The sequence below is a fragment of the Oreochromis aureus genome, linkage group 1 (genome assembly GCF_013358895.1).
Source record: "Oreochromis aureus strain Israel breed Guangdong linkage group 1, ZZ_aureus, whole genome shotgun sequence".
Taxonomy (NCBI): Eukaryota; Metazoa; Chordata; class Actinopteri; order Cichliformes; family Cichlidae; genus Oreochromis; species Oreochromis aureus.
Window position 1 is genome coordinate 9,907,151 of NC_052942.1, and position 18,152 is coordinate 9,925,302.

An 18,152-nucleotide genomic window follows, 5' to 3' on the forward strand; every position below is an offset into this window, starting at 1 on the left:
TGTCAAAGAGAAATTAAAAATGCATGCCATGGAAGAGTTTGGAGATGTATAATTGAATATCATCGATTTCAATAATACGGCCTAAAGGAAGGATAATGAAAACAATAAGGGGCTTAGAGCCGAACCTTGTGGGACTCCCCATGACAACTTAGCTACAACTGACTGAAAGTTTTCCACCGAAACTAAGAGTGTTCTATCTGCCAGAAATTAGGTGAGCCATTTCAGAACAGATCCAGATATCCCTACCATATGATTTAAGCGGTGGACTAAGATCTGATGATCAACTGTATCGAAGGCCGAGCTAAGGTCCAACAGGACAAGGACTGAGCAATCACCTCTGTCCGCGGCCATCAAAAGGTCATTTGTTACTTTTAGGAGAGCAGTTTCTGTGGAGTGTGACTTTCTAAATCCCGACTGAAAGTTATCAAGAATGTTATGTTTCTCCAGTGCATTCTTTACTTGAGACCAAATGACTTTTTCTAATATTTTAGAAATAAAAGGAAGTTTTGAGATGGGTCTGTAGCTTGACTGAAGAGTCGGATCCAGGTTCGGCCTTTTCAGCACAGGTTGATAACACTCTGTTTAAAGCCGCTGGGGACAGAGCCAGATAGCAGGGAACAGTTTATCAGTGTGACCACAGAGGGCCCAGTGGTGTCAAAAACTTTGCAAAATAGAGAAGTAGGCAGGACATCAGCTGGACTCACTGAGGGTTTCATTTAGGTCAGTATTTCTGATAGATCTTTTAAAAAAACTGTTGTTATTTACTGTGTCGAAGAGAACCTTAGGATTTCTTTTTCCTCCTGCAAGTAGTTTAGAGAAATAAGTGGCTCTTGCATCTTTCACCATGTTGTTGAAGGTAGATAATAGTTCTAGCTCTAAAAGTGGAGCTTATGAACCTCAAGTTTTGTGGCTTTCCACTGGCACTCAGTTTTATGGCAAATTTGCCTAAAGCTGCGAATAGCTTCTGTGAACCAGGGCAGGGATTTAGTAGTTCTGCCTTTCCTGATTTTAAGAGGAGCCACTTTATCTAGAATGTTTTGAGGCCACATGTCGTTCTATATATAAATATATATAATAAATATAATAATATTTTTTTTTATATTTATAAATAATTTATATATAAATAATTTCCCCTAGGGATCAATAAAGTATTCTGATTCTGATTCTGATATCATCGGTTTCAGGTAAATTATTATCAAACAATTCCACAAATTATTTCACCGCAGAGTCAATAATTAATTGTGAATGCTTCACATGAACAGAGGGCAGTGTGTCACAAACAAAGGAGAGATCAAATAAAAGATATTTATGATAACTAATAAAAATGTCCTCACGATAAACTGGTCCGATATCCAGACCCAGTGATAGAATCAGATCCGAGGTGTGGCCACTGCTGTGTGTTGGCCCAGTCACATGTTTGGTAAAGTTAAAAGAGCCTAAGAGTAAGAGTCTATAGTGGGAGATAATAGCTTAAAACAATGGCAAATGGCCTGTATTTATACAGCGCTTTACTAGTCCCTAAGGACCCCAAAGCGCTTTACACATCCAGTCATCCACCCATTCACACACACATTCACACACTGGTGATGGCAAGCTACGTTGTAGCCACAGCCACCCTGGGGCGCACTGACAGAGGCGAGGCAATAATCAACATTCTAGTCTACATTCATTTCTTAACTGAAACCCTGAGTAACTCCCTGAGCCTACTCAAAACCTGTGCCGTTACAGTCCAGTGGGTCATATTTAGAGCCTAGAAACAGGGGCGGATCTAGAAGGGTGGCATGGGGTGGCAAGTGCCACCCTAAAATGATCCCTTGCCACCCCAAGTGCCATCCCAGTTTTGCACATGACAGTGTTGTTTATTAAAATAAGATAGCATTAACAGTTTGAGCGTAGTTACACTCAACAGTGAATATAAATGCTAAAACTGAATATATTGCATAGTGTCCCCCCCTCCACCATTAACAAATGGTTCAGCCCATAGCAGGACCGGCTTTTTTCTTGTTTTCAGTAGCAAGCAATGTTTATGATTGTGCCAGGGCACATTTTGAACAACACCATGGGAATTTCGCTTTTTACACAGGTGGTTGGACGTTACACTCTGGAAATGGAAGGAAGGTGAGTGTTATTAACCCTCTGTGGTCCACAGACACGCTGCACCTCCAAATCACATGACTGACGTAAGCTGACACAGCAACAAACTGCAGCCGCTGAGTCTCTATTTCAGCCCATATTGAAACTTCAAAGTTTTTTAATTTTAATTACAGGCCAGTAAATCCAGAGTTATGATAATATATATAAGCCATGCTTTGTTCTAAATACTGTCGTCACGTTTTTGTGTGTGTTTTGAGCGTTTTCTAAGGACAGCGCGAAAACAGTAAAGAAAGGGGGAAAAAGCCACCTCTTTCCTATCGGTGGAAAAATGTACCATGTCGACCAATTTAAAAAAAAAAAACGTCAACATGTGGGATTTGGTGGTTTAGGAAGAGGGGAGAGTTTTGGGAGTGAGGGTAATGGCAGCGAGACAGAGCGAGCAAGGGAGAGAGGGAGAGAGAGAGAGAGAGAGTTTTTAGATGTGGGAGATTTGTGACGTTTAGTGTGGAGTGTATACTTGGTGTGTTGTGTTGTCTTGTTTTGTTTTGTGTGTCAGTGAGGGCACTAATGAACGTCACTAAGGCACATTTGTAATGTAAACACTGTCACTAAGTAGAAAACCAGCGGAGTGATACACCTCCTGCTGTCAGGCCTGCAGGTTTATCCCTGTGCTGTTTTCCTCTGTCTTTTGGTGGACAAACTTTTTTTTTACTGTGACACATCATTTGTGGGGCATCTTATTGCGAAACCTGATTGTTCTCTCATTTTAGTTTTAGTAATATTTTTAAATGGTTGTACAAAATGCAAAAAACGGCAGGTGTTTTGGCTGCATTTTTAGATAAATAGTTGCATATGTTTACAAAATGTACATTTTATATTTGCATTTCAAGTTATAAAAATTTACTCAACATGTCTGTTGTTTTTTTTAAAGTAAAAAAATACTACTAGGATTTTAAGTTCTTTGTGTGATTTCAGATCAGTAATAGTACTATTAATAGTAATAGTAATACTAATACAGTATGTCAGTGAAAAAAACAACTAAATTCAGTTGAGCTGAAAAGAATGATACCAAACAAGGCAAGGGGAAAAAAATAAAATGAAACAATTTGAGGGTGAAATACAAACATAAACTCAAAAGAAGTCAAAAATGGCTGGTTGTATTTCAGACCTCAGTGGGTTAATCCAACAAATCATGAAAAATTAGGTTTAAATTTTTGTTCATGACAGTGCAGATTTCTGACATGTTGTGTAATTTAAGCATTAAACAATGTGATTGTTTTCTAACAAAAAACAGTGTGAAATTTAAGTTAGACTTGTGTTTGTAAATGAACCGCCCCATGTTGTGTAGCTTTCTGGAGTTTATACTTATTGGGCTACATATTTATTTATTATACAGGCTATACAGTACATAACATCAAAACTTACATGTTTTATGTAACTAAAGTGTGTAATTATGTGGGCAACAGACAATAATTAAGTTATAGACTATATTTATATGAAAAACATGTATACTTACTGCATTTGAATTATTTTAACCATATGTAACCACCTGCATATGTGTTTGGGGGGGAAAAAAAGGCTTTGATTTTGCCACCCCATTTGATTTCTTTGCCACCCTCATGCCACCCTAAGAAAATTTCTCTAGATCCGCCCCTGCCTAGAAACCTATCCTTCTCTACTTTCTTTTACAACTGAAAACCTTGGATGACTAGAGAAGTACAGGCTCTTATCAGAACTCGGCCTTCAGGCTAAGGGACTCTTGTAACCCAGAGTAAAATCTGTTTTTACTAGATTGTAATAATTTTCTACACTTTTTCTGCCATTAAACATTTCACTCACAGTGCCTTAGTTACATGACCCTAATCACATGGCTACGCCCGGCCAATCAGATTGCATGTATTTGTTATTCAAGCCTGCCCCAGCTTTCCCCCTTCAGATGTGCAGAGATAAGCCATGTGAAAAACGAACTTGTTGCAGGTTTGTATTTCCAAGAGATTGCTTTTCCCTTTTTAATGCATTTTTAACACCTACTATAACATTGTATGACTTAGACGCCGACTATTGTGAGCCAGAGCTGTGTACTGTTATCGTACACCAAACAGCAGTGATGGCCAAATGAAGCTTTCTGAAGCATTGAAGCTTGTATTGAAAAACGATTCATTACTCAAAGCTTTTCAACACAGTCCTCTTTGGTGACATCTACTGGCCAAAAATATGAAGAGTGGCTTGAATCTACAACTTATAATGGGCTGCTTCATTATGATTGCCCACTCTACAGAGCTGAGTTGCCAGCTTTTGTTTGATATCATGTGTCATCTGTGTTATTGGGCTGATATGGTGCTTTGAACATGTATTTTTTTCAATTGAAAAAAACCCTGTTATGTCTATTTTAATAATAAATAATTTAAATGAATAAACCTTCTGTCATGGTCTCCGTGCCTGCCCGGCCGGCCCCACAAGGCTACATGTGCTGTGTTGGTTCTCTCTCTCTCTCTCTCTCTCTCTCTCTCTCTCCCTCTCTGCCTGGGCGGAGCTCACTGTGGGCTCCCGCCCTTGGCCCACACACCTGACAACAATCACCTGTCATCACCGGGAGCACTATTTGAGGCTGGAACACAGATCCTCTCGTCGCTGGATGATTGTACTATAGACGTTAGTGTTCCTCACAGCTCCTGCGAACCTGTGCTTAATAATTTGAGATTCTTGATTAGTTTGTGACTTCCCTTCTCTTCTGCTTCAGACCTTCCTCCTCGGACCTGTGACCTCCCTGCCATGTGAACGTGTGTGAGTGTGGGCAAGAAGACGTGAGCGAGTGTGAGAGAGCTACCCTGTGATTCCCTGGAGTTTTGGATTCCCCTTCACTGTATATATTGTGCACTGGTGCTGTAAATAAACTGTTTTTGGAGACGTCTAACCGCTCTGTGCCTGAGTCCTACAACCAGATCGTGACACCTTCCTTGTTTAAACATGTGCCATGGTGTGCTCTCCTTTTGCTTGAGACTTCTTGATGGTCTATAAATAAATGTTCCTCCTGGCTCCATGTTTCTAGTCATGTTGCACACTGGTTCGCCATCTCTTACACAAAATCACCCAAACACAGCACAAATCTCGCCAGTGATTCAATTCCTTATAAACTATTGAATCCCGTACTGCAGCAGTGCCTTGCTGAATGAAGTTTCGGACGTCATTTATCATCTGACTCTGTTCAGATGAGCCAGACCTTGGCACACTGTTTCTGTTTCTGTCTTTGACATCTCTAGGGAGTTGTCAAAGATGACACTGTCCCCCTCTCCAGTCTCATTATTCAATTACACTGATTCTCACAATAATGCAGACAACGTTTCCCCTGTTTATTGACAACAGTGCTTGGATATTTCTCATGGATTGTATATCTCCTGTGAGGACCCGTGTTTTTGAAATTGTAGTGACTGTTATTGATTCGCGGGGAATATTTTTGAAATTTGAGAATCTGTATTGCTTGTACTAAGCTAAAAGATAATCCAGTCGCCTTTGTGCACTTTAAACTGGTTTTAGATTTAACTGCTGCAGCAGGAGTGACTATTTGAGTATTTCCTTTTATTGTTACTTTTGCTTGTTTTTGAGCAGTATGTATGCATGTATTTAAACAAACGTGTTGTGTTATGTGTATTTATTAATTATTGACCATCAGCTCCAGTAGTTGTTCTTAAATCATCTGATCAAGTCAAATGATAATAGCCCAATATCAAGTCTGTTACCTCTGTATTAATTCATTAGTGCTTCATCGGTTTTACAGAGTTTTCTCTACAGCACTGCCAGAGCCAACCTGAAGAGGAGCATCAAATACGCCAATGAGGCCCTCATGAGGAGGATAGAGGGTTTTCCCAATGACAACAACCCCTGCCAGGTGTGAAGAGGCATCCAAGCTCTCACCAACTACAAACGCCTTGTTATATTTATATTTTTATTCCGGCACAGTTGGCGTGGAGCACTCATAATTTCATTGTACATGTACTGAGTGGCACGCTGACCTCTGGCGGAGATGAAGCAGGGCCAGACAGCGCACTGACCTCTGGTGGAGACGGGGCAGTAAAATATAGAAACTTGTTTTTAGACAGTGCATCTTGAAACTAGGGAATTTTCACTTGTTCCATTGGCAGATTTTTTTCACTTAATAGAAGGTATTTTTGCTTGGAATAAGTGAAAAAAATCTGCCAAGCCCGGGGTCAAAGACTTTATCCTGCTGCCCGGAACACCTCCCTCTGGACCTGGGTGAAGTAGTTGACAGAGGAGGAAAGGAAGTGGGAGAGTGGGTCAGAGGATGAGCTGTATATGACAAGGTCTGAAAACTTCTGAGAGCCCCAAAAACCAGCCTAGCCTTGTCGAACAGCCACTGGTGCTCCCGAGTGCACTGAGTCTCCCATTTCATCCTCTCTTGCAGAAACACCCTGACTGCGCGATGCAGCTCTCTCACCGAGTCTGCTGGGTCCATTTCTTGGTCGTGTCGTTCTGTCATGTTTTCTGTTTGCCAGGCAGGAGATTGGACTCAAATCAGGATGCAGAGAGATGAACTAAAGACGGCAGCTTTTGTTGTGCTGTGAAAAATTGGAATACAGGAAAAATGAAACAATGCATGATAACTAGAATTTCGCAAACTGAGGTCTCAGCTAATAGTTTCTTGTGTTCTAGTTTTCTATGGAAGCTAAGAACATGGAGGAAACACAGCACTGAGAAGGTATGACGCAAAAAAGGGCAAAGAAAAATACAGGGCTTAAATACACAAGGGAGTAACGAGGGATTGAGAAACAGGAGGGAAACACAGTTGGGACTAATCAGATATAATGAGACAAGGGGAAGCAAAACTAGATACACTGCACACAGGACAAGGACTATCAAAACAAAACAGCAAACAAGAGACATTCACACTTGACTCTGAGACAGAGACACTACTAACTGGAAAGACAGAGAGAACATGGAGACAAGAGAGTGTCTGGATGCGGAACATGGAGAAGGCAAAATAACAGAAACCTAAATCCTAAGAACTAAGAATAAAAACAAGCAGAAAACCAAAAATGACAATAATCCAAGAATATAAATAAACCAATATACACAAAACACTGGGTCATACCCAGTACTGTGACACCATCCTCCCCTCTCTACTGTGGTGCAGAAAGTGTGGGCAAAACAGCACTGTATGGGATACAAAGGGGGCAACTCCCTAACCAATCAGAGAGCTCTTTAGATCACACTGCGTGGCTATTTTGCATTGCTTCTGGAAATCAGAAATGAGACAGCAACTTCAACAGTTAATTTATTAGATAATTTTATAGTTAATATAATAGCTAATCTATTAGTTAATAGAAAAGGGGAATGCAGTGAAGAAATGGATTTGCAAGTGAGAAATGGTTTAAATGTCAGAAATAAATCTTTGATTTTTGAATCCATTTCCTTATTTCTGTTTTTTAAATTGTATTTTATAAAACATCTTGAAAATCTGTTTTTTATTTAGAATTTGAAAATGGATTTTGAAATTCCTGTAATTCTTTTTCAGTTCTTTTTTGTGAAGTCCATTTATTCATGGATTAATAATTCCATTCGATTCCAGAGTCTCGAGTGGCAGACTGTGTGGGTTAGTAGAGTGGACCCAAAAGCAGAGATGTGAAGTAAAACATGATTTTAGCTGATGAATGAACATGACAGACAGGGGAGACATGGCAGGAAACATGAGGAGGGGAACATGTAAACAGAAGAGAGAAACACACACACACACACACACACACGGAGAGAGGACAAAGACACGAGGGGAGTCTAACAAACAAGAAACTAAACTGGGATAACAAAGAAACTCAGAGACATAGGAAGAATGAAGGCAGAACTAACTAGTTTAACTTCAATTATTATAATAATACAAAAACATTCATACAATACACTCAAAATGCTGGGTGCAAGACCAAGAACCATGACAGATTTATAATTACTCTTTTTATTTTAAATTTAATCATTGATTTTGAAAATTAATTTCTTAATGCATATTTTATTGCACAATTTATTATTGAAGCATAAAATTCTTCACTTCAAGTCGTGTGGCTTTTCCTGTCCTCCATAGAATTGGTAACTGCTTGAAATTCGGTTAAGTTACAGAAACTTTACATATAAAAGGACGTCTTTCCAAACGCAAAATAAGCAAACTAAAACTTATTTTCCTATAATATGAGGAAAATAAGTGCAATTTCAACTCTCAGTTTTTCTACATAATGAATGTATAAAAAGAAAAAACGGTTTTGGTTGGTCATTGTCGAGATAAATGTTTGAGTAGATATTTCTATAAATGGGAACTTTTTTGTCATTAATTGTTAATCAGTTCCCTTAACTCTGTGTTGCATGAATAGCAATGGAAGATGCCTTTATCAATAGGAAAAGCGCAGGGGAAGCCCCAAGCCTAATGTTTGACACCCCTGATACAACCCCTAAATAACAACTACATGGGGTAGATCCACATGTTTTAATTTGGAAGATTCATTTTATTTATTTATTAATTTGTTTGGGAATTTGAGACGCTTTTACTGCTTTGTGAATGTGTAAACCACTAAACTATAGAGCAGGGGTGGGCAATCTCAGTCCACGAGGCCCAGTGTCCCTGCAGGTTTTAGATCTCACCTTGGGTCAACACACCTGAATCACATGATTAGTTCGTTACCAGGCCACTGGAGAACTTCAGGACATGTTGAGGAGCTAATTTAGCCATTTAAATCAGCTGTGTTGGTTCGAGGACACATCTAAAACCTGCAGGGACACCGGCCCTCGTGGACTGAGATTGCCCACCCCTGCTATAGAGCCACTAGCCCACTTAGCGAATGATAACCACAATGAACAACAAGCTCTTACTTCTAGTATTCCAATTTTAAATTCTTGGCCACTCTACCAAGTACGAAGTGTGTCATAATGTTTTGGTGCCCACACTAGGCGGGTGACAAGTATATCGCGCTTGTCCCAAATGCTCTGGTCCCAGCAGTACTCTGGAGAGAGCAGCCTGCTTGGTTTATGAATCCAAAAGTACTTGTTTAGATGGCTCTCATCGTGCCACAGAGCTTCCACATTATTTAGTTTATCCTCTATGATGCCCAGATAACAGGCATCTACCAAATGCTTTACATTTTGCCACAGTCCTCCAAAGATAGCAGCATGGTAGTAGAAATCTCCAGTTTCCATGAAGGCTTTAGATTTGGGGTTTCTGTCGTAGGTAAACCGGGCTTTTGGTAATTTATAATAGTGGGCATGGAGCAATGCCACAGAATCACCCAGTGCCTCAGACCCAAATCTCCCCTTAAACTCCTGATCCACATCAAAACAGAAGACATAATGAAATTTGTGACGGATTTCTGACTCTATTGTTTCTGATATTGTTCTCATTCGCATCATAGAGATGTCCTGCCACCTGGTGTGCTTTTCCACTTGGACAATCTTTATGTATCGCAGAGAAGCAAGTGTGATATTTGGTACTTTCTCTGGTGAATCTGTGAACACGTAATACGTCACTGGTAATCCCAACATAAAATGTTGTTCTGCTGAGGTGAGGAAAGTCTTGAGGTAGGCATCCAGGTACCTTAATTAGAAACACAGAGAAAAACAAATGAGGTGTTTTTAAACGAGATAGCATAAAATAATTGACCTATTATTTTTGTTTTCTTGCACAAGCTTTAATGTCACACAAGTAGATTCTTGTAGTCTGAGCCAAAGTGGGATGTCCCACTTTTAAATATAGAACTACAAGTAATTAAAATTCCCTGATTCTAAACTTCCAAACCTGATAATAAAAGGAAATGCTCTGTGGCAGAACCAAAGCAAAAACAAATACATTACTTTAACAATACAATAATTCATAGAAAAAATAAGTAATATTTAGGTAAACACATGTTAAAGCAACAAATACTGTCATACAGTGTCATACTGTCATATATATTTCCTCTTATAAAAAACAAAAAGAGATCCTACAGAAGGAAGTACTTTTTTCCAGCACATTTAAATAAGCAAATATTTCAGTCCTCATGCATTCCTCTTCATAAGTTGAACTCAAATTGAAAACACATTGAACAAGCAAAGAACAACAAAACCCAATCTGATCAGATGTCCACGTTTCCCACAGTCTTTTGCTCAGGTGCCAGTGGTTAGATAAGAACCTACTCAGCAAGTGACAGCTGTAATTTATTAACAATTCGTAATAAAAGATTAAAAGATTCTTTTATTATTAAAAGTAGTTAATAACTCCTTTAGTACATCAGCAAGAAAAACTTTGATGATGATGGAGACAGCAGCTCGGGCCATAAAACTGTCACGCTGAAGAGGTGCAAGCTCATTCAGCACTTTTAGATTACTATTAGTGAGAATGTTTGAATGTACCACGTTTAACAAGATGTTTTGTCAACACACAACCTTCATTTTTTATTCATATTTTAATTCTCCCTGTAGATATTGACTGTTAACCATGTTCAAGTCTTTTAATCCAGCAGATTTTTTTTGTTATTAATATTTACTTTACACTTTTTTTTTCAGCTGTCCTCACAGGAGAGCCACTGCAGACATATGCTTTATAGAATATGATGCTGAACATTAAACAGCATATAAAGTACTTAAAATGAGCTCAGTCTTAAACATATAGAGCAACAATATTAATCCAGTTGACACTGATGGGGAACGTTGTTGTAATATTTTGCTGATTATTTTCCTAAAGGAAGGGTTTGAAAATTTTCAGCTAATGGCAAATAATAGTAAATCATTTTTGGTGCTATAGTAGATATTTATTCAACTAAAGAGGTAATAATATTTACAATTCTTCAGCTAGAAAGGAGTTCAGAAAGGTGAGGATGACAAGTTGAGTGCAGACTGGCAGCCCGAATGGTATTTTTTCATCTCATATGTGTATCTTATTAATTCTGTAGATGTATAGGGCGGATTTAATAATAAAAAGGCTTAATGAGAGATTTGTTTACCAGCTATCACAGCCCATCCCTAGCCCTCCCTGCCTCGCTCCCTCTGCTTGCCTTCCCTTGATGTGTTACGTTTGTGTGTCATGGATCAGCTACTCTTAGTACCATCAGCTACTCTTAGTACCATTGATGTTAAGTTAGACTCTTTTTCTCCAATTGATCTTTCTGAGTTAACTTCAATAATTACTTCCTCCAAACCATCAACGTGTCTTTTAGACCCCATTCCTACAAAACTGCTCAAAGAAGTCCTGCCATTAATTAATGCTTCAATCTTAAATATGATCAACCTATCTCTAATAATCGGCTATGTACCACAGGCCTTCAAGCTGGCTGTAGTTAAACCTTTACTCAAAAAGCCATCTCTTGACCCAGCAGTCTTAGTTAATTATAGGGCAATCTCCAACCTTCCTTTCATATCAAAAATCCTTGAAAGAGTAGTTGTCAAACAGCTAACAGATCATCTGCAGAGGAATGGCTTATTTGAAGAGTTTCAGTCAGGTTTCAGAGCTCATCACAGCACAGAAACAGCTTTAGTGAAGGTTACAAATGATCTTCTTATGGCCTCTGACAGTGGACTCATCACTGTGCTTGTCCTGCTAGACCTCAGTGCAGCGTTCGATACTGTTGACCATAATATCCTATTAGAGCGATTAGAACATGCTGTAGGTATTACAGGTACTGTGCTGCAGTGGTTTGTATCATATCTACCTAATAGACTCCAATTTGTACATGTAAATGGAGAGTCCTCTTCACACACTAAGGTCAATTATGGTGTTCCACAGGGTTCGGTGCTAGGACCAGTTCTGTTTACATTATACATGCTTCCCCTAGGCAGCATCATTAGAACACATAGCATAAATTTTCACTGCTATGCAGATGACACGCAGCTCTATCTATCCATGAAGCCAGGTAACACACACCAATTAGTTAAACTGCAGGAATGTCTTAAAGACATAATGACCTGGATGGCCGCTAACTTTCTGCTTCTTAATTCAGATAAAACTGAGGTTATTGTACTCGGCCCTGAAAATCTTAGAAATATGGTATCTAACCAGATTCTTACCCTGGATGGCATTACTTTGGCCTCCAGTAATGCTGTGAGGAACCTTGGAGTCATTTTTGACCAGGACATGTCCTTCAATGCACATATTAAACAAATATGTAAGACTGCTTTCTTACATTTGCGCAACATCTCTAAAGTTAGAAATATCCTGTCTCTTAGTGACGCTGGAAAAACTAGTTCATGCATTTATTACTTCCAGGCTGGACTACTGTAATTCATTATTATCAGGATGTCCTAAAAACTCGCTGAAAAGCCTTCAGCTAATCTAAAATGCTGCAGCAAGAGTACTGACAGGGACTAGAAAGAGAGAACATATTTCTCCTGTATTGGCTTCCCTTCATTGGCTTCCTGTTAAATCCAGAATTGAATTCAAAATCCTGCTCCTCACATACAAGGTCTTAAATAATTAGGCCCCATCTTATCTTAGTGACCTTGTAGTACCATATCACCCTATTAGAGCACTTCGCTCTCGCACTGCAGCCCTACTTGTTGTTCCTAGTTTTTCAGGCCCCTCTTCTGTGGAACCAGCTTCCAGTTTGGATTTGGGAGACAGACACTATCTCTACTTTCAATATTAGGCTTAAAACTTTACTTTTTGCTAAAGCATATAGTTAGGACTGGACCAGGTGACCCTGAATCCTCCCTTAGTTATGCTGCAATAGACGTAGGCTGCCGGGGGATTCCCATGATGCATTGAGTTTTTCCTTTCCAGTCACCTTTCTCACTCAGTGCGTGTTAATAGATGTCTCTGCATTGAATCATATCTGTTATTAACCTCTGTCTCTCTTCCACAGCATGTCTTTCATCCTGTTTTCCTTCTCTCACCCCAACCGGTCGCAGCAGATGGCCGCCCCTCCCTGAGCCTGGTTCTGCCGGAGGTTTCTTCCTGTTAAAAGGGAGTTTTTCCTTCCCACTGTCGCCAAAGTGCTTGCTCATAGGGGGTCATATGATTGTTGGGTTTTTCTCTGTACCTATGAAGCGCCTTGAGGCGACTTTTGCTGTGATTTGGCGCTGAATTGAATTGAATTGAATGATACATTTGCTTGCTAGGCAAATGTGTAATTCACTATACAATGGGGCCTTTGCACTTGAGGAACTATCCTGCTTTCAGTATCTTTGCATCTATGAATTATGCAAAATTTGTGATATAATCATACATACATACAATGTACTCCAACGGCAAAAACATGAAGTTTTTAAAGACTTGACTTGGCTTTTGAATTAATGTTACATTACATGTTATTTTTCATTTACATTTTATGCGTCCCACCTTTTTTGGAATTGAGTCGTACAGTTCTCTCTATCGTTGTCCATACTAGGTGATTACTGTCATAAACATGAACACAGTCTGCTTGCCACTCTTGTCAGCTAGAAGGCAATACTCTACAATATGCAGGAAAAAGACACAACTTCTTTCTCATGTTCTGGAAAAACCAACCTTCCCACAGCAAACACAGTAAGAGCCACAGATGAATTTTTGTCAGCGTGCCTTTGGTCATAAAGAATGGAGTCAAACATCCCCTCCCAGATGATAGGAGCTTTCCAGGATGTGAATGTCTGAACCAATGGTCTGGCCCTGAATGAAATGAAAAAAAAATGTTGACATACAGTTAAGATCCTGGATTACAGAGGTGTTTACCACAAGTATTTTATACTGCCAAATGTTTAGAGTAAAAACATACACAAATTCTATGGTTCTTTTATTTACAGCATGTGTTAAGTGCTGTATGGATTGTCTGTTTGTTAAGTCATACCTCATTAAAACCACAGAATAAAGCCTAGCTGTTAAACTAATTTTATGTAACATTATCACTTGAATGTATGTAATGTAATAAACATGAGGTACTATATAATTATTTTTGTATTTAGTTTGAGCTGTTTCAGTTTATTTTAAACTGCTAGAAATTTAGCTACTAGAACAGAGATTAGAAAATTGAACACGCAATTTGTCACCATGAATTCCTGTAAAATGAATTTCATGTTGACCTGGCAGCAAACTAAAGGTAATCTCATGTTTCTTGCAGTAAAGTATGGGACAGCAGCCTGTAATGTTAAATGTATTAAGTTTAAAGTTTCAGAGCAATGCAATCATCATGTTAATAATAAATGGCTGTGTTAAGATGAAAATTATTTTGAGTCAAATTTGATTTGATACTATTACATATATATATATATATATATATATATATATATATATATATATATATATATATATATATATATTTTATAGGTTTTTATGAATATTTTATCACATTTATAATTTGACTGAACTAGGCAGCACTGAACTATGGTTCTTTCTGTGTGGAAACACTGTCACATGACGTGTGAAACACCCTTTTTTTGTGTGAGTGCACACAGAGCCTGAAGGAGGAAGCCCAGCTTTACAGAGAACGTTAATAACCATTGTAATGATACCTGTGATCTGACCAAATTTTTTTAAACACTCCAAGTTTACCTTATTTTGGATGGGTTTGCCGTGTTTTATTTTGTTTTTAATCTTTTAATAATGTTACGTGCTTTTGTTCTTATAGTTTCTTGCATGCTTTTATTGTGACGTTTTTGTTTGACTTCCCAGGTTCTTAAGTAACTCCTCACCCCCTATCACTAATCATTCTCACCGAGAAGTATATTGTAATTTTTTAAGACGCAGCAAGATGGCGAAGTGGAGAGTTGTATGTTTGTAACCTCACCTTTATTTGCCCCGAAAATTTTGTTTTCCTTTGGCACCCCCAAAACTTGATTCTAATCTGAGAAACCTACTCTGCTGAAGTCACCTGGTGTTTTGTCAACATTCTGACTGGCAAAAAACTGCTAAGATAGAGCAGCTAAGAGAGATTATGGTGGCCAGCATTGCTAAGCTTGTTGAAAGGAATGCTGCTGATATAAAAGATTGCAAAAGTAAAATTCAAACTTTGGAGAAAGAAGTACCCAGATTTATCAAGGAAAACGATGAGCTGAAAGAAAGAGTCATTGAGCTGGAGTAGTACAAGAGACGCTAGAACCTGAAGATACGAGGCTTGAAGGAAAAGGATGATGAGGACACAAGAGGCATGATAATAGAAATCTTCTCGAACATCGCACAATACTGGGCTGCACTGATGGAGACCGTGGATAGAGACCAGGGTGGATGGAGACCAGGGTAGACAGCACCAGGTCATTCTGCTGTTCACCATGAGACATTGCTGTGACACATCATCTGGAAGCTGACTAAAAACTAAGAATCCACTTCAAACAAGACCTCTGTAAGTTGGAAAGAGAAACTCAGGCTGCAGCGTGCCCAAAGATGGAACAAGCCAGGGTATTAGGAAAGTCTGTCTACTGCAAGGGCCACGTGGGGTATATTAGTGGGATTAGTGTCACAGCTGCGGAGCAGCACAAAACCGGTGCCCCAGGAGTTTACACCAAACATCCATCACACGTTCACATGCCAACTGCACGGAAGGCAGCGGCGGCGTGGAAACATTTCAGGAGGTCAACCCAGAAGTCGCCAGGATGGTGAAAGGATGATCAGAATCAGAATGACTTTATTTATCCCCAAGGGGCAATTAAGATACAACAGAGCAGCATGCCGTTGAAGATAAGGACAGGACATAAACAGGCAATAAGAGTGAGATAATAAATACACAGAATATACAGTATATACACAGTTTTAAAATTAAAGTGACTGAAAGGTGAATAAGTAACTGTAAGTGAGTAAAAATGAGTAAAGTGTGGGCAGTATAAAAGGAGTGTACAGTGTAATGTTCTTATTCCTCTGTGAATAAAACATCAAGAATTGCTCCTGGTGCTAGCTTCAGCTAGCTGTTTATTGTTTTTCTACCACGAACACTTTCTTCTTCTATTCTGTATATCTTATTGATTACAGAGCGCCCCCTGTGGGTAGCTTCAACAATAGCAACTATCATTACATCCCCTTTCCAAACAGGTTGGTGTTATAATAACCACATTTCCAAAGAGTACTGTTACTCTGTAACATCTGAAGATTCTTGTCTAACATTCAACATGTTATAAATTGTGCAACAAACTACATTCAGTAGTGTTTTTTTATAACCAAAAGTTGTAGCACAAGTCAAACAAAATAAATCCAAATGTATACCTTACATTTTACAGACTGAACCAAATGAGTCCCATACAGCCCTCAAGCACATTAGAACTCTTCACCTTTGACAACTTGAACAGTCAATAACACATTATAACTCAGCAGGTCTCAAGTAAGTGTGAACAATTACTATTCTAAATTAATTATTATCATTTATTTATTTGTGATTTTTTTTTAATATATTTTCTTTTTAACAATTCTTTACCACAACAGTTCACACTTGTTCTATGAGCCTCTCTGTAGGTTTCTTAGGTCTGGTAGACCTTCTCAGTAGACATTGGGGAAGGTGAAGGAGGCTCACTGTGGTGCTCAACAGGGTTAGCACCTCGTTGTTCAGTTCCAGTCTCTGTGTCCTGATGTTTAAGCTGGAAAGGCACCTAAAGAAAGCTCCAGCCGATCCAGGAGAGAAGGACAACCGCTGCCCAAGCGAAAACCTGTAGTGATCCCATATGTGTCAGGAGTATCGGAACAGTTGAGACGCATTTTTTCTAAACACCGCGTCTCTGTGGCTTTTAAACCCCAAAATACGCTGCGCCAAAAATTGGTCCACCCCAAGGATCGGGTCCCCCGACACAAACAGAGTAACATAGTGTACGCTGTTAAGTGCCAGGAGGATTGCCAGGATTTATACATCGGGGAAACCAAACAACCTCTAACGAAGCGGATGGCACAACACAGAAGAGCTACCTCGTCAGGCCAGGACTCTGCAGTCTATTTACACCTACAGGCCAGTGGACACTCTTTCAACGATGAGGATGTACACATCCTGGACAGGGAAGAACGCTGGTTTGAGCGCGGAGTCAAGGAGGCCATTTACGTGAAAAGGGAAAGACCATCGCTGAATCGAGGAGGGGGCCTAATGGTACATCTTTCGCCATCTTACAGTGCTGTGATTGCAGCCATTCCCCAACTCTCTGTGAATGGTACTCATGGCCATTGATCAGTGTTCTTTGATCAGTGGGTTTTGGTCAGTGATTGTTGATCAATGGTCATGGGAATTTGCATAATTATGATTAAGGAACTGACCTCACAGCCCATTGTTCCTTCAGTGGGCTGGTTTCAGTCATAATACAAATGTACTGTTTATAAGGGTTGGGGAAACCTGCAGTCAGCTGAGACTGAAGAAGTCACTTGGATGAGTGACGAAACGTTTCTCCCACAAAACGCTACGTCCAGATGAACAGATTCAACTTTTGGAGTTTAACATCCTGTGTTTTTAACAGACTTCTCCGGTTTCTTCTTAACACTTGTCCATTCTCTGTCTGAACAGCAAACGATCTGGGCCCTACTTCGCTGAGAACTGTTGCTTTTTTGTCTCAGAAATCTGGACCTGCAATCCTCACAACATCTCTTTCCTGAAGCGGTTCCAGACGCCTTGCTGTTTTGTCGTAGTTCCTTTTCTGTCTGTGCTTGAGTTTCCTCCTTCTGTCAGTCAGCTTGTTGTCATGTGCATTGTCATTTTCCTTGGAAATGTGTGGAAGTGTGGTCCGTAGCTTGCGATGCATGAGTAGCTCAGCAGGTGATGCCCCACACTCCAGAGATGAAGCTCTGTAGCTTAGCAGAGGCAGGTAAGGGTCAGTCTTACTGTCTCTTGCTTTTTTGAACAGTCTCTTTACTATTTGGACTCCTTTTTCTGCCTGTCCATTCACTTGGGGATACAAGGGACTAGACGTGATATGTTGAAATCCATATTGCTTTGCAAAGTCACTAAATTCTCTACAGTCATATTGTGGACCATTGTCACTGATGACACACTGTGGAATTCCATGTCTGGCAAAAAAGCCCTTCATGTGTGTGATGACTGACTGTGCTGTTGTACTGGAAAGCTGGGCCACCTCTGGATAATTAGAATAGTAGTCAATCACCAAAACATAGTCCTTGCCATCCAGATGAAATAAATCTGTGCCTACCTTTTGCCATGGTGCAGTGGGTA

At 39.5% G+C, this 18,152-nt stretch overlaps 1 protein-coding gene across 1 annotated transcript; it reads right to left on the reverse strand.

Moving 5' to 3' along the window:
• Positions 1-8,991: 8,991 nt before the first annotated feature.
• LOC120440900 (N-acetyllactosaminide alpha-1,3-galactosyltransferase-like) lies at positions 8,992-15,300 on the reverse strand. The gene is made up of 3 exons (XM_039614398.1): positions 15,227-15,300; positions 13,559-13,696; positions 8,992-9,676 (listed from the first exon to the last, which is right to left on the reverse strand). The coding sequence occupies exons 1-3, from the start codon at positions 15,298-15,300 to the stop codon at positions 8,992-8,994; spliced, it is 897 nt and encodes a 298-aa protein (XP_039470332.1).
• Positions 15,301-18,152: the final 2,852 nt, after the last annotated feature.

Bases quoted from the DNA above. Each gene is read 5' to 3' on its own strand.
- LOC120440900 (XM_039614398.1), bottom strand. From the start codon at position 15,300: ATGTCTCATGGTGAACAGCAGAATGACCTGGTGCTGTCTACCCTGGTC. The intron at 13,697-15,226 runs GTCTCCATCAGT...CATTTCATTCAG, and splicing joins CACCCTGGTCTCTATCCACG to GGCCAGACCATTGGTTCAGA. The intron at 9,677-13,558 runs GTTGGTTTTTCC...TTTCTAATTAAG, and splicing joins ACTGTGTTTGCTGTGGGAAG to GTACCTGGATGCCTACCTCA.